Source organism: Hemiscyllium ocellatum, chromosome 13, assembly GCF_020745735.1.
Source record: "Hemiscyllium ocellatum isolate sHemOce1 chromosome 13, sHemOce1.pat.X.cur, whole genome shotgun sequence".
Lineage (NCBI taxonomy): Eukaryota > Metazoa > Chordata > Chondrichthyes > Orectolobiformes > Hemiscylliidae > Hemiscyllium > Hemiscyllium ocellatum.
Genome location: NC_083413.1, coordinates 12,159,318 through 12,172,703, shown reverse-complemented (window position 1 = coordinate 12,172,703; position 13,386 = coordinate 12,159,318). Strand labels below are relative to the sequence as shown.

The window sequence follows — 13,386 nt, the reverse complement described above, 5'->3', positions numbered from 1 at the left end:
ATGTGGTAAAATAAATACACAAGGTGGGTTGTAATCTAATTCAAGTAACATACGTTACAAAGTTAATTATGAAATGTGAACACAAAGGCTTGACCATTAGTTAAATAAAACACAAAAAGCAATTGGGCATGACCACTGACCAATTGATGAAGAGTCTAAACCAATTTTAAAAGGTGTTATCAGTGAGGTTAGGTAAATACAAGAAAACTTTCTCAATGATATTGGACTCAAGCTCCATTCAGTGCTTCCAACAGTGTACAGATAATTCATGAGACCACATCTACAGCATTGGTCCACACTTTAGGCATATCATCTCCAAACAGACAGTAATGCAGTGTAGGAGCCTCAGGGTTCTTGGCAGTTTTTCTGAGATGTAAGGTATGAAATTATGTGGAGGTTCTCTATATTAGCAGAATCTTATAATTAAACAACGAGGAGACATATGCAAGATCTGAAAACTTTATGAGATTTGGTCAATGCAAAGACAGATTGCAGAACTTCAGAAATTGAATTAATAGATTTAAAGCATTCTTCCCTAACCGAGTGACAGATTGGTAGATAAATCACCTAACCTCCAGTTGATTATTGGCTTTTAAATGAAAATTGAATGAAGTCTTGTTTGAAAATGGAATTAAAAGCTGAGAGAACAAGTATTGATTGCAAAGGTTAAAGTAACAAAAGCACATGTTGTTTAAGTTTTCCATCTTGCTGCCATCAGGATAATTTACAAGACTACCAATACAAGAGAAATATGAACACACTCTTAACAAAATAGATGGCATTCATTTGCTAGTTCATGTTTCAAGGGAATGCCCATACCAATTAGAGTTGACCAGCCTGGTTTAAAGTACGTACAAAACCTGGCAGTTAATTGTCAATCAGCATCGGAGAGTACATTTACCATTGTAACATGTCTACCAATCAGACTCAACTTGCCGATCAATTAACACTCTCCTGTCATGCAGTATAAATGGTGGCTTGCCTCTTAAAGTGGTATTCTTGCAAGTTGTCCTGATGAGTGCAAAATGCTAGGCTTGGACAAAATTGCCATTTTCAGCTATACTGAGTTCTGTGCTACGAACTGATAACTAAAATAAATTGATGGTTACTGAGCTGCTGGCATCATGAAACTATTAAGACTCAATCAGAAAATGAGCAAAAATTAATGGCTCAACTAAAGAGTTACGTCAGAACTTTGTTTTGAATACTGAGAAATGGGAAAGTCAGACAACTTTTGAGGGCTAACTTTTCAGAAAATAAGATGGTCTGGTTCGCCGCCTCTATCCCCTGCTTCATTAGATACACATAACAATGCAACAGGCAAAAAAAAGTATGGACAATGATGCATAGCTCTACAACTCAATATAAAAATGAATATTTACAGTTTGTGCACTTCTGTCAGATGTCATAGAGTCACAGAGATGTATAGCATGGAAACAGACCCTCCGGTCCAATCCGTCCATGCCGACCAGATATCCCAACCCAATCTAGTCCCATTTGCCAGCACTTGGCCCATATCCCTCCAAACCCTTCCTATTCATATACCCATCCAGATGCCTTTTAAATGTTGCAATTGTACCAGCCTCCACCACTTCCTCTGGCAGCTCATTTCACACACTCTGTGCATGAAAAGGTTGCCCCTTAGGTTTCTTTTATATCTTTCCCCTCTCACCCTAAACCTATGCCCTCTAGTTCTGGACTCCCCCAGCCAAGGGAAAAGACCTTGTCTGTTTACCCTATCCATGCCCCTCATGATTTTATAAACCTCTGTAAGGTCACCCCTCAGCCTCCGAGTACAATATCTACTCAGGGATAAGAGTATCTGTCTCTGGGTCTTCATGTAACTAAATACTCTGATTTATAGCAAACAAGTCTTTGGAAACACAGGGTGGGATGCCCTGGACCGAGAGTATAGGATTAGCTTCCATTTCTTAATGTTTTCTAATCAACCTCCTCAGGGATGTGAGAACACATCCTTGAATAATGGGACTTCTGGTTGTAAGGTAGGGACACTACCACTGGAGCCCTCCACATAAGATGTGAAAAGAGATGTAGATGTTTTTAATCAATCAACTGGTTATGATGAACCTCTGGAATAGGTAGGATTTGAACCCCTGGCCTTCTGTCTAGGGGTAATGGTGCTAGTATTGCTGTGCAAGAGTCATGAGCTTCCTTTCCTTTCTCTGTCATGTACCATTCTACCCAGGAGGACTTTGTGACACGAAGTGCGATATAGCTGGAAGGGCATGTTGTCACCATGATTGGCAGCAAGGGTCTCCCCTCCCCCACCCATTAAGGTGAATATTGCTGAGCCCCAACAAGAAATTCCTGCATCTTTGTAACGTTTTCTTTCTCCTTTCTTGTCCAATAAACACTGATCATTTGAGATCCAAAAAAACAGGACAGAGTGTCTCATGCATACCAAACAATATTTAAAAAGCCAAATACTTCATGGTAGAGTCCCTTGCTGAATATGTTTGATTTTTCTGCAGATATTTACAAGCTACGATTACTGAGATTTACCAAGTGTTGGAATAGCAGCCTGAAAGTGATAACACCTGTACACCAAACACATTAGCGTATCAGTGAGCAAACCTACAGGACATATACTAATATTAGCATATTCTCTTTTAACCAAGTTATTTTCTAATAATCGTTCTCCTACTTTTCATCCAGAGAAAACCAGCTTTTTTGGAAAGATGTTTGGTGGAAGCTCTGGCTAATTATAGAACTTGAATCCTTCCTGATCAAGCCGCCTTCAACTAAAGCAAAGAACATTTCGAAGTTTACTTAATTGTAATGATACAGGATTGTCATAACGCGGTATTGTAATGACACAGGAATATAATGACATGGATGGTATGTGGTCTGATGCTGCATGTTTCTCTACAGTGACGAATAAAATAAAACCCGAAACAATGTTCTTTGCAGTGACATTAATTACTGTGAGACCAGCATCTCATTCATTGCCTAAATTCAAGTGAAGGCCCAGCCGGAGTGAGGATTGGGACAATCAGGGAGAGTGGAGAGAGTTGGTGCCAGGCGACAGAGGAGATAGGGGAGGTCCTTAATGAATACATTGCTTCAGTGTTCACTCATGAGAGGGACCTTGTTACTTGTGAGGACAGCTGATACGCTCAAACAGGTTGATGTCAAGGAGGAGGATGTGCTGGAAATTTTGGAAAACATTAGGATAGTTAAGTCTGCTGGACAAGATGGAATATACTCAAGGTTATTTCAGGAAGGGAGGGAAAAGATTGTTGCACCTTTGGCAACGATCTTTGCTTCCTCACTGTCCACTGGAGAAGTACTAGATGATTAGAGGGTGGCAAATGTTATTCCGTTGTTCACGAAAGGGAATAGGGATAATCTTTGGGAATTATAGACCAGTCAGTATTACATTGGTGGTGGGAAAATTATTAGAGAGGATTCTGAGAGACTGGATTTATGATTATTTGGAAAAGCATAGTTTGGTGAGGGATAGCCAGCATGACTTTGTGAGGGGCAAGTCATGCCTCACAAACTTTACTGAATTCTTTGAGGATGTCACAAAACACAATGATGAAGGTAGAACAATGGATATGGTGTATATGGATTTTAGCAAAGCGTTTGATAAGGCTTCCCATGGTAGGCTCATTCAGAGAGTAAGGAGGCATGGGATACGGGCTGTCTGGATACAGAATTGACTGGCCCATAGAAGATAGAGGGTGGTAGTAGATGGAAAGTATTCAGTCTGGAGCTCAGTGACCAGTGGTGCTACGCTGAGAACTGTTCTGGGACCTCGACTTTTTGTGATTTTTATAAATGACTTGGATGAGGAAATGGAAGGGTGGGTTAGTAAGTTGGTCAAAGGTGAGTGGAGTTGTGAGTAGCATGGAGTGCTGTTATAGGTTGCAACAGTACATTAACAGAATGCAGAGCTGGGCTGAGAAGTGACAGATGGAGTTTAAACTGGAAAAGTGTGAAGTGATTCATTTTGGAAGATCAAATTTGATTGGAGATTACAAGGTTAACAGCAGGATTCTTGACAGTATAGAGGAGCAGATAGATCTTGGGGTCCATGTCCATAGATCCCATGAAGTTGCCACCTAAGTTGATAGGGTTGTTAAGAAGGTGTATGGTATGATGGCTTTCATTAGCAGGGAGATTGAGTTTAAGACTCGCAAGGTTATTCTGCAGCTCCATTAAGCCCTGGTTAGACCACACTTGGAATATTGTGTTCAGTTCTGGTTTTCTCATTATCGGAAGCATGTGGAAGCTTTAGAGAGGGTGCGGAGGAGATTTACCAGGATGCTGCCTGGACTAGAGGGCATGTCTTATGAAGAAAGGTTGAGGGAGCTAGGGCTTTTCTCATTGGAGTGAAGAAGGATGAGAGGTGACTTGATAGAGGTGTACAAGATGAAGAGAGGCACAGATAGCATGGATAGCCAGAGACTTTTCCCCAGAGTAGAAATGACTATCAAGAGGGTGCATAATTATAAAGTGATTGGAGGAAGGTTTAGGGGAGATGTCAGAGGTAGGTTCTTTACACAGAGAGTGGTGGGTACATGGAATGCACTGCCAACAGTGGTAGAAGAGTGAGTTACATTAGGGACATTTAAGCGACTTTTGAATAGGCACATTGATGATAATAAAATAAAGGATATGTAGGTTAGCTTGATCTTAGTGGATAAAAGGTTGGCACAACATCGAGGGCCGAAGGGCCTGTACTGTGCTGTACTGATCTATGTTCTATGTTTAAGTGAACAGAATGTGCAGCTATTGCCAACCCACAGCACTCGGCTTCCTAAGGTTGGTCACTGTGTTCCGAGACCACAGTCATTCGCTCGTCCCCCTTTCTCTTCCAAGTCTTCTTCTCACCCACTCTCACTGTTTTCCTGGGGATCTTTTACTAAGATCATTTATTAAACCTGCTTCAATATGCATCACTAGATTCTAATAGCCTGACCCCTGGCTAAATCCACAATGGATTGTTCTTGGAAATTGTCACAAATCCTCACTATCAACATCCTGGGGATTACCAATGACCAGAAAATCAAGTGGACCTGCCACATAAACACAGTGCCTACAAGAGCAGGTCAGAGGGTAGGAATGTTGCAGTGAGTAACTCATCTCCTAGCTTCCCAAAGCCTGTCCATCATCTCAAAGGCACAAGTCAGGAGCAGGGTGAAATACTTCCCAGTGGCCTGGATGGGTGCACTCAAGAGGCTTTTCACCATCCAGGACAAAGCAACCTGCTTGATTGATACTGTCATGGACCAGGCAAGACCCCTCAAAACATTTCAAAAAGGTAGCCCAGACCCTAACTTTTCTAGCTGTTTTAAGCAGGTATAAGTGGATATTCCAGGAGCGATACAGCTGGCTCAACCACTCAGTTTTACACAGAATAGAATTTATTTACAGATTACTGAAGGAAACACGAACAAAAGAGAACAGTATTTAGAATAACCTAACCTATTTGAAAACCCCATTGATTCTACTACGGGTGACACAGTGGCTCAGTGGTGAGCACTGCTGCCTCACAGTGCCAGGGTCCCAGGTTCGATTCCAGCCTTGTGCGACTGTCTATATGGAGTTTGCACATTATCCCCATATCTGTGTGGGTTTCCTTCGTGTGCTCCGGTTTCCTCCCACATTCCAAAGATGTGCAGGTCAGGTGAACTGGCCATGCTAAATTGTCCGTAGTTGCTAGGTACATTAGCCAGAGGGGCGTGGGTTACTCTTCGGAGGGTCGGTGTGGACTTGTTGGGCCAAAGGGCCTGTTTCCACACTGTAGCAATTCTAATCTATCGCAGTTTAATGATACTGTTCTAAATACTTGCAACATCCCCACAAACAGCTCTTGGTAAACTCAAACACCGATTCTTACAGGAGAGATATCAGACAGGGACAGAGGATCGGCGTGGAGCTGCTGCTTTTGATCCCCAGCAGTTTCTCTGGGTTCCAGGCTAAAACTGGACCAGCTGCTGCATTAAAAAAAAACTTGCTGAAACCAAACTAAACCCTGAGCCCCGAGAACTGGCCACTCTCCTTTCATTTAAAAAAACACTTAAAAAACTTTTTCACGTTAAAATTTCCAGACATATCAGACCCCTCTGAAAAAGAGCTGAAAATGTGTTCCTGGAAAAGCGCAGCAGGTCAGGCAGTATCCAAAGAGCAGGAGAATCGACGTTTCGGGCATGAGCCCTTCTTCAGGAATGAGGCATTCCTGAAGAAGGGCTCATGCCCGAAACATCGATTCTCCTGCTCTTTGGATACTGCCTGACCTGCTGCGCTTTTCCAGCAACACATTTTCAGCTCTGATCTCCAGCATCTGCAGTCCTCACTTTTGCCCTCTGAAAAAGTACCATGGGCAACATAACTTTGTTAAAGGAGCAGCACTGTTACTGACACTACATTCACAAACATCCATTTCCCCCATCACCGATGCTCAGTAACAGCAAGTGTGTACTATCTACAAGACGCACTGCAGAAATTCACCAACGAATCACAGACAGCACCTTCCAAACCCATGACCACTTCCACCCAGAAGGACAAGGGCAGCAGATGCATGGGAACACCCCCAAGACCTGCAAGTTCCCCTCCAAGCCACTCACCATCCTGACTCAAAAATATATCGCCGTTCCTTCACCGTCACTGGGTCAAAATCCTGGAATTCCCTCCTTAACAGTATTGTGGGTCTACCTACATAGACTGCACTTAGACTGCAGCAGTTCAAGAAGGCAGCTCGCCCTCACCTTCTCAAGGGGCAATTAGGGATGGGCAATAAATGCTGGCCCAGCCAGTGACACCCAAATCCCATGAATGAATACATAAACACTCTATGAATTCTTTTACTATAAATTCTGTGACCTGTGATCCTGCCCCACTGGCTACCCAAAGAAGGAGCTGCACTCCAAAGTTAGTGCTTCCAAATAAACCTGTTGGACTCTAATCTGGTGTTGTGTGATTTTTTCACTTTGCCCACTCCAGTCCAATACTTCCACAGTATGAATTCTCCCTCATGGCTACATCTGCCAATCTGACTTTCCCAAACCACAAGATTAAACTCACACATAGAATATTACAGCGAAGTACAGGTCCTTCGGCCCTCGATGTTGCGCCACCCTGTCATACTAATCTGAAGCCCATCCCACCTAAACTATTCCATGTACGTCCATATGCCTGTCCAATGACGACTTAAATGCTCTTAAACTTGGTGAATCTACTACCGTTGCAGGCAAAGCATTCCATACCCTTACTACTCTCTGAGTAAAGAAACTACCTCTGACATCTGTCTTATACCTATCTCCCCTCACTTTAAAGCTGTGTCCCCTTCTGTTTTCCGTCTCCATGCTTGGATAAAGGCTCTCCCTGTCCACCTTATCTAACCCTCTGATTATCTTGTATGTCTCTATTAAGTCACCTCTCAACCTTCTTCTCTCTAACGAGAACAGCCTCAAGTCCCTCAGCCTTTTCTCGTAAGACATTCCTTCCATACCAGGCAACATCCGAGTAAATCTCCTCTGCACCCTTTCCAAAGCTTCCACATCCTTCTTATAATGCAGTGACCAGAACTGTACTCCAAGTGTGGCTGTACCAGAGCTTTGTACAGCTGCAGCATAACCTCCTGGTTCCGGAACTCAATCCCTCTATTAATAAAGGACAAAACACTGTAAGCCTTCTTAACAACCCTGTCAATCTGGGTGGCAACTTTCAGGGATCTGTGTACATGGACACTGAGATCCCTCTGCTCATCTGAACTCCCAAGGATTTTACCATTAGCCCAGTATTTTGCATTATGATTACTCCATCACATTTGTCCATATTAAACTCCATTTGCCACCTCTCAGCCCAGCTCTGCATCCTATCTAAGTCTCTCTGCAACCTATTACATCCTTTGTCACTATCAACAACTCCACCAATCTTTGTGTCATCCGCAAATTTACTAATCCACCCTTCTATGCCCTCATCCAGGTCATTTATAAAAATGACAAACAGCAGTGGGCCCAACATCGACCCTTGCGGTACGCCGCTAGTAACTGGACACCAAGATGAACATGTTCCATCAACTACAACCCCCTGTTTTCTTTCAGCAAGCCAATTACTGATCCAAACTGCTATGTCTCCCACAATCCCATTCCTCTGCATTTTGTACAATAGCCTACTGTGGGGAATCTTGTTGAACGCCTTGTTGAAATCCATATACACCACATCAACCGGTTTACTCTCATCTACCTGTCACTTTGTCAAGAAACTCAATAAGATTCATTAGGCATGACCTACCCTTCACAAAACCGTGCTGACTGTCCCTGATCAGATTATTCTTTTCTCGATGGTTATAAATCTTATCTCTTATAACCTTTTCCAACACTTTACCAACAACTGAAGTGAGCCTCACTGGTCTGTAATTACCAGGGTTGTCTCTACTACCCTTTTTGAACAAGGGAACCACATTTGCTATCCCCCAGTCCTCAGGCACTATTCCTGTAGACAATGATGATTTGAAGATCAATGCCAAAGGCTCGGCAATCTCTTCTCTTGCTTCCCAGAGGATCCTAGGATAGATCTCATCTGGCCCAGGGGACTTGTCTATTTTCACACTCTGCAGTATTTCCAATACCTCTTCCTTGTGAACCTCAATCTCCTCTAGTCTAGATGCAAGTATCTCTGTATCTTCCTGGCCAACATTTTCATTTTCTATAGTGAACACTGTCGAAAAATATTTATTTAGTGCTTCCTCTGTCGCCTCTGACTCTACCCACAACTTCCCACTAATATCCTTGATTGGCCCTGATTTACCTCTTGTCACTCTTTTATTCCTGACATACCTATGGAAAGCCTTAGGGTTAACCCTGATCCTATCCGCCAACAACTTCTCATGTCTCCTCCTGGCTCTTCTGAGCTTTTTTTTTTAGGTCTTTCCTGACTTCCTTGTAATCCTCAAGTGCCCTCACTGAGTTTTCATATTTTGTCCTAACAGAAGCCTCCTTCTTCTTCTTGACCAGGGATTCCACTTCCTTAATAAACCATGGCTAACGCGTTCTATATCTTCCTCCCTGCCTGACAGGTACATACTTATCTAGGACACACAGGAGCTTTTCCTTGAATAAGCTCCACATTTTTAATGTGCTCATCCCCTGCAGTTTCCTCCCCATTCTATGCTTCCTAAATCTTTCCTAATCATTAAAAATGGCTTTATTATACATGCACTGCGATACTGATCAGTTATCGCATGTGTATGAAGCTTTTTGGGTGATTTAGGTGTTGGAATGTCAATGACAGCAGTCAGCTAATTGTTGGAGGTCATACTCCCTACAGAAGAAGATCAAAGGTAGGCTGCTGGGGGATTCAAGATGGCGGCGACCCAGTAGGTCTCCTTCTGCCCCAGAACCCAGAGAAGTAGGGCACTCACTCTCCCTTCACTGCTTAGTTTGTTATAAAAAATATTTTTTCCTGACTCTTAGACCTACATTGCACCAGTTCTTAACAGTTTGGTGTGGTTTAGAAATGATAAAGGGGCAAGGACCATGGAGCTCGCATCAGGCAGGGACACCCCCTGCAGCGACAGATGCATCTACGGCTGCGACATCAGCTTCTATGGCTGCCCTGGAGACTCAGGCCAGGTGGGAATTGATGTCGGTCATGCTGCAGAGGCATGACCTGGAGATTCAGAGTGTCGAGTAGTGTGTCGGGGTGGAGCAATGGGCCGTGGCTTCCGACACCGTGGCCGAATCGTCAGTCAGCCGGGTTCAGGCCTTGGAATGCCGAGTGCAGGTCTTGGAGGAGCAGGTTGACGACCTTGAAAATCGAGTTCGTCGGAAGAATATCCGGTTGCTGGGGCTTCCCAAACAGAAGGAAGAAGGCCAGCTCATCAGCTTTCTGGAGCAATGGCTCCCACAGTTTCTAAGGCTGGAGGTTGAGGCAGGTTGGGTGCAGATTGAGAGGGCCCACTGTGTCGCAGTGCTCAGGCCCAGGTCGGACCAGCACTCCTGCCTGGTCCTAGTGCGACTCCACCACTATAATATGTGTCGGGATTACAATTTTATATAATTTTTTTTGTGTTGTTGTTCTGCCTGGAGTGCCTAGGGTTGGGTACCCACTTTTTACTTTCTTGTCATATGATATTAGTATTTGTCTTTCTTACTTTGTGGTGTCTGGGGTGGGAATATGGCTCCAGCTAGGAGTCATGGTGGGATTATCGGGTGGTATGAGCGGCCCCTGTGGACAAGTGGGAAAGTCTCCGTTCAGTTATGTTTTATGTTGTTATGTTGTAGTAGTTGTTAGCAGTTTTGATTTAGTAGTTTTAGAAGATGCATTTTTAAACCTGCGTGAACTGTTTATGGTTCTCATTCAGCATGCTATGATTGGGATCTTCCTCCCGGGGTGTCTCAGACTGTTGCGAATGATCATGGCTAGCCATTCACATAAATGGTGAACCTGGACTGTTAAGGGGAGTCACTCACCAATCAAGAGAAAAAAAGATACTGTCAAGCCTTAGAAAAGAGAGGGTCGACATAGCCTTATTACAAGAGACACTCTTGACCGATAAGGAGCATTTGAAGTTGCAACAGGGAAGATTCGGCTCAGTATTTTTCTCATCTTTTAACTCAAAAAGTAAAGGAGTGGCTATTCTCATCCAGAAGAACGTCCCATTTCAAATGCCAGGCCAGGCAGTTCATAATACTTAAAGCTTTAATACATGGAGAGCAGTATGGAATTCTGAATGAATATTGTCCCCCAGACACATCCCTTTAAATTCATAATGGACGCACTCTCTAGATTGATGGCCCTTGGGCATGTCATTCATATATAGGGGAGACTTTAACCGCATTATTGACCCTGAGGTGCGTAGGATACCTTGGGGTCTTGTGGGTATGTCACCGTAATCTGGGCAGTTGGTAGACTTGAACAGGGGGGAGTTGGGGTTGGTGGATGTATGGAGATGTCTTCACCCCGAAGGTAGGGATTTTGCCTTCTACTCTAATCCATGTAAGTGCCAGACCAGAATTGACATGTTTTTGGTCCCATCAGCTTTTTTGAACGCGGTACTGTCCTGCAGAATAGGGAATTTCGCCATTTCTGATCATACATCAGTGTACATGGAGGTGGTGGGGCGGAGTCCCTGCACTGGCGTATGGGCTCTGTCCTTCTGAAAGAAGTTTATAGAATATTTTTTGCAGGAGTTTAAAATTTTTTGGGATATCAATTCAGGTACAACCAGGAACCCATCGGTGATGTGGGAGACTGTCGAGGCCCGAGCGTGTGGTCTAATTATTTCTTACTCTGTGACCCGGAAACGACAGATGGGAGAGCAGCAACGTCTGCTCAAGACTCGTCTGAAGGCAGCTGAGTTAGCATATTTTGATAGGCCGTCTATAACTAAATTACAGTGATTACAGCCCTCAGGGCTACTCTGAACAAACAGCAGAGGGAAATCTCTTTTGCGAAACAGAGATTGTTTGAGTGTCCTTTGAATAGCTGAGTCGGAAGTTCGAGCTACCTAGGAGGAATCTCTTTCGTTACTTCCAAGTTAGAGACTTTGTACAAAAAAAGACCACAGTGATGGTCAATCCTTACAAATCGGACATGGAGAAGAGAGGGCTCTGGTCAGCGGGCGCCCCCTCGGTTAGCACTCTCTATCACGTGCAAGATCGGAATGTGTCGGAGGACATGGAGTGGCTACATAAAACCTTCACTCAAGAATTAGGGCTGCAAATCTCCTTAGAGACGTGGGTGGACATCTGGGAAAATGTTAGGAAGATCTCAATTTGTAACAGGACTCAGGCTATTCAACTGAAGGTACTTCATCGGGCCCACTTGGCACCAGAACAGCTTGCTAAGTTCAACACAGGAGTGTCCCCAATGCAAAATGGAGGTAGGTACTCTTTCTCATTGTTTGTGGGCATGCCACAATATTGGGATGACATAGTGAGTGCTTTGGCAAATGTTTTGGGAACTGAGGTTGGGTTGGATCCAGTATCCCTCCTTCTGGGTCTTCCAAATCTTCCCTCCCTAGATGCACATGGGAAGAAATTGTTTAATATTCCTTTTATCTGCATGAGGAAGAACATTCTAATGAGCTGGGTGTTGGAAAATCCCCCAGGACTCTTGAGTTGGCATAGGATATTCTGATTTTCAGCAGCAGCATCAACTTGAAGGGCAGGAGCTTGAACCAGGGACCAGGGGTCAGGAGCGGTGAGTCACTGATTTGACCTTTTAGATTAGATTAGATTCTCTACAGTATGGAAACAGGCCCTATGGCCCAACAAGTCCATACCGACCCTCCGAAGAGTAACCCACCCAGACCCACTCCATGACCAATTCACCTAAGCGGCACATCTTTGACTTGTGGGAGGAAACCAGAGTACCCAGAGGAAACTCACATTGACACGGGAAGAATGCGCAAACTCCACACAGAAGTCACCCAAGGCAGGAATCGAACCTGGGTCCCTGGCTTTGTGAGGCAGCAGTGCTAGTCACTGAGCCACCATGCTTGGATCATTGGGGCTCATTCTAGGGAAGGTGGGACTTGTACAAACAGGACATCTTCACTTGAACCAGAGGGGTACTAATATCCTGGATGGGAAATTTGTTGGTGCTATTTGTTGGGTTTAAACTAGCTCAGCAGGAGGAAGGGAACCTGAGGTGTAGTCCCTGTGCATAGGAGGATGAGAGTAGTGAGAGCATGGACAGGATTTCAGGGTCACAGGAATGTGCTGGTAGACAGCAAACTGGTTTGAAGTGTGTCTACTTCAATACCAGGAGTATCTGAAATAAGGTAGGTGAACTTGCAGCATGGATAGGTACCTGGGACTTCGATGTTGTGGCCATTTTGGAGACATGGATAGAGCAGGGTGAGGAATGGATGTTGCAGATTCCAGGGTTTAGATCCTTCATTAAGAATAGGCAAGGAGGTACAAGGGGGGAGGTGTGGCCTTGTTGGTCAAGGATAGTATAACGGTGGCTGAAAGAACTTTTGATGAGGACTCGTCTAGTGAGGTAATGTGGGCTGAGGTTAGAAACAGGAGAGGAGAGGTCACACTGCTGGGAATTTTTTCTAGGCCTCTGCAAAGTTCCAGGGATGTGCAGGAGAGGATTGGCAAATTTTTTCTGGGTAGGAGTGAAAGGAACAGGGTAGTCATCATGGGGTCTTTAACTTCCCCAACATTGACTAGAAATGCTGTAACTCTAGTACATTGGATGGATCAGTTTTTGTCCAATGTGTGCAGGAGGGTTTCCTAATACAGTAGGTCGAAGGGCCAACAAGAGGAGAGGCCACACTGGATCTGGTGCTTGGTAATGAACCAGGCCAGGTGTTTGATTTAATGGTAGGTGAGCACTTTGGAGAGACTGACCATAATTCAGTTACGTTTAGTTTAGTGATGGAAAGGAATAGGTACATAC

General features: G+C 44.1%; 1 protein-coding gene across 1 annotated transcript in view; it reads left to right on the top strand.

Moving 5' to 3' along the window:
• Positions 1-2,752, top strand: part of cp (ceruloplasmin) — a 60,799-nt gene extending 58,047 nt beyond the window's left edge. The window contains exon 19 of the mRNA XM_060834377.1: positions 2,677-2,752. Coding sequence (XP_060690360.1) covers positions 2,677-2,723 — 47 coding nt within the window. The 3' untranslated portion in view covers positions 2,724-2,752. The remainder of the gene's footprint in view (positions 1-2,676) is intronic.
• The last annotated feature ends 10,634 nt before the right edge of the window (positions 2,753-13,386 follow it).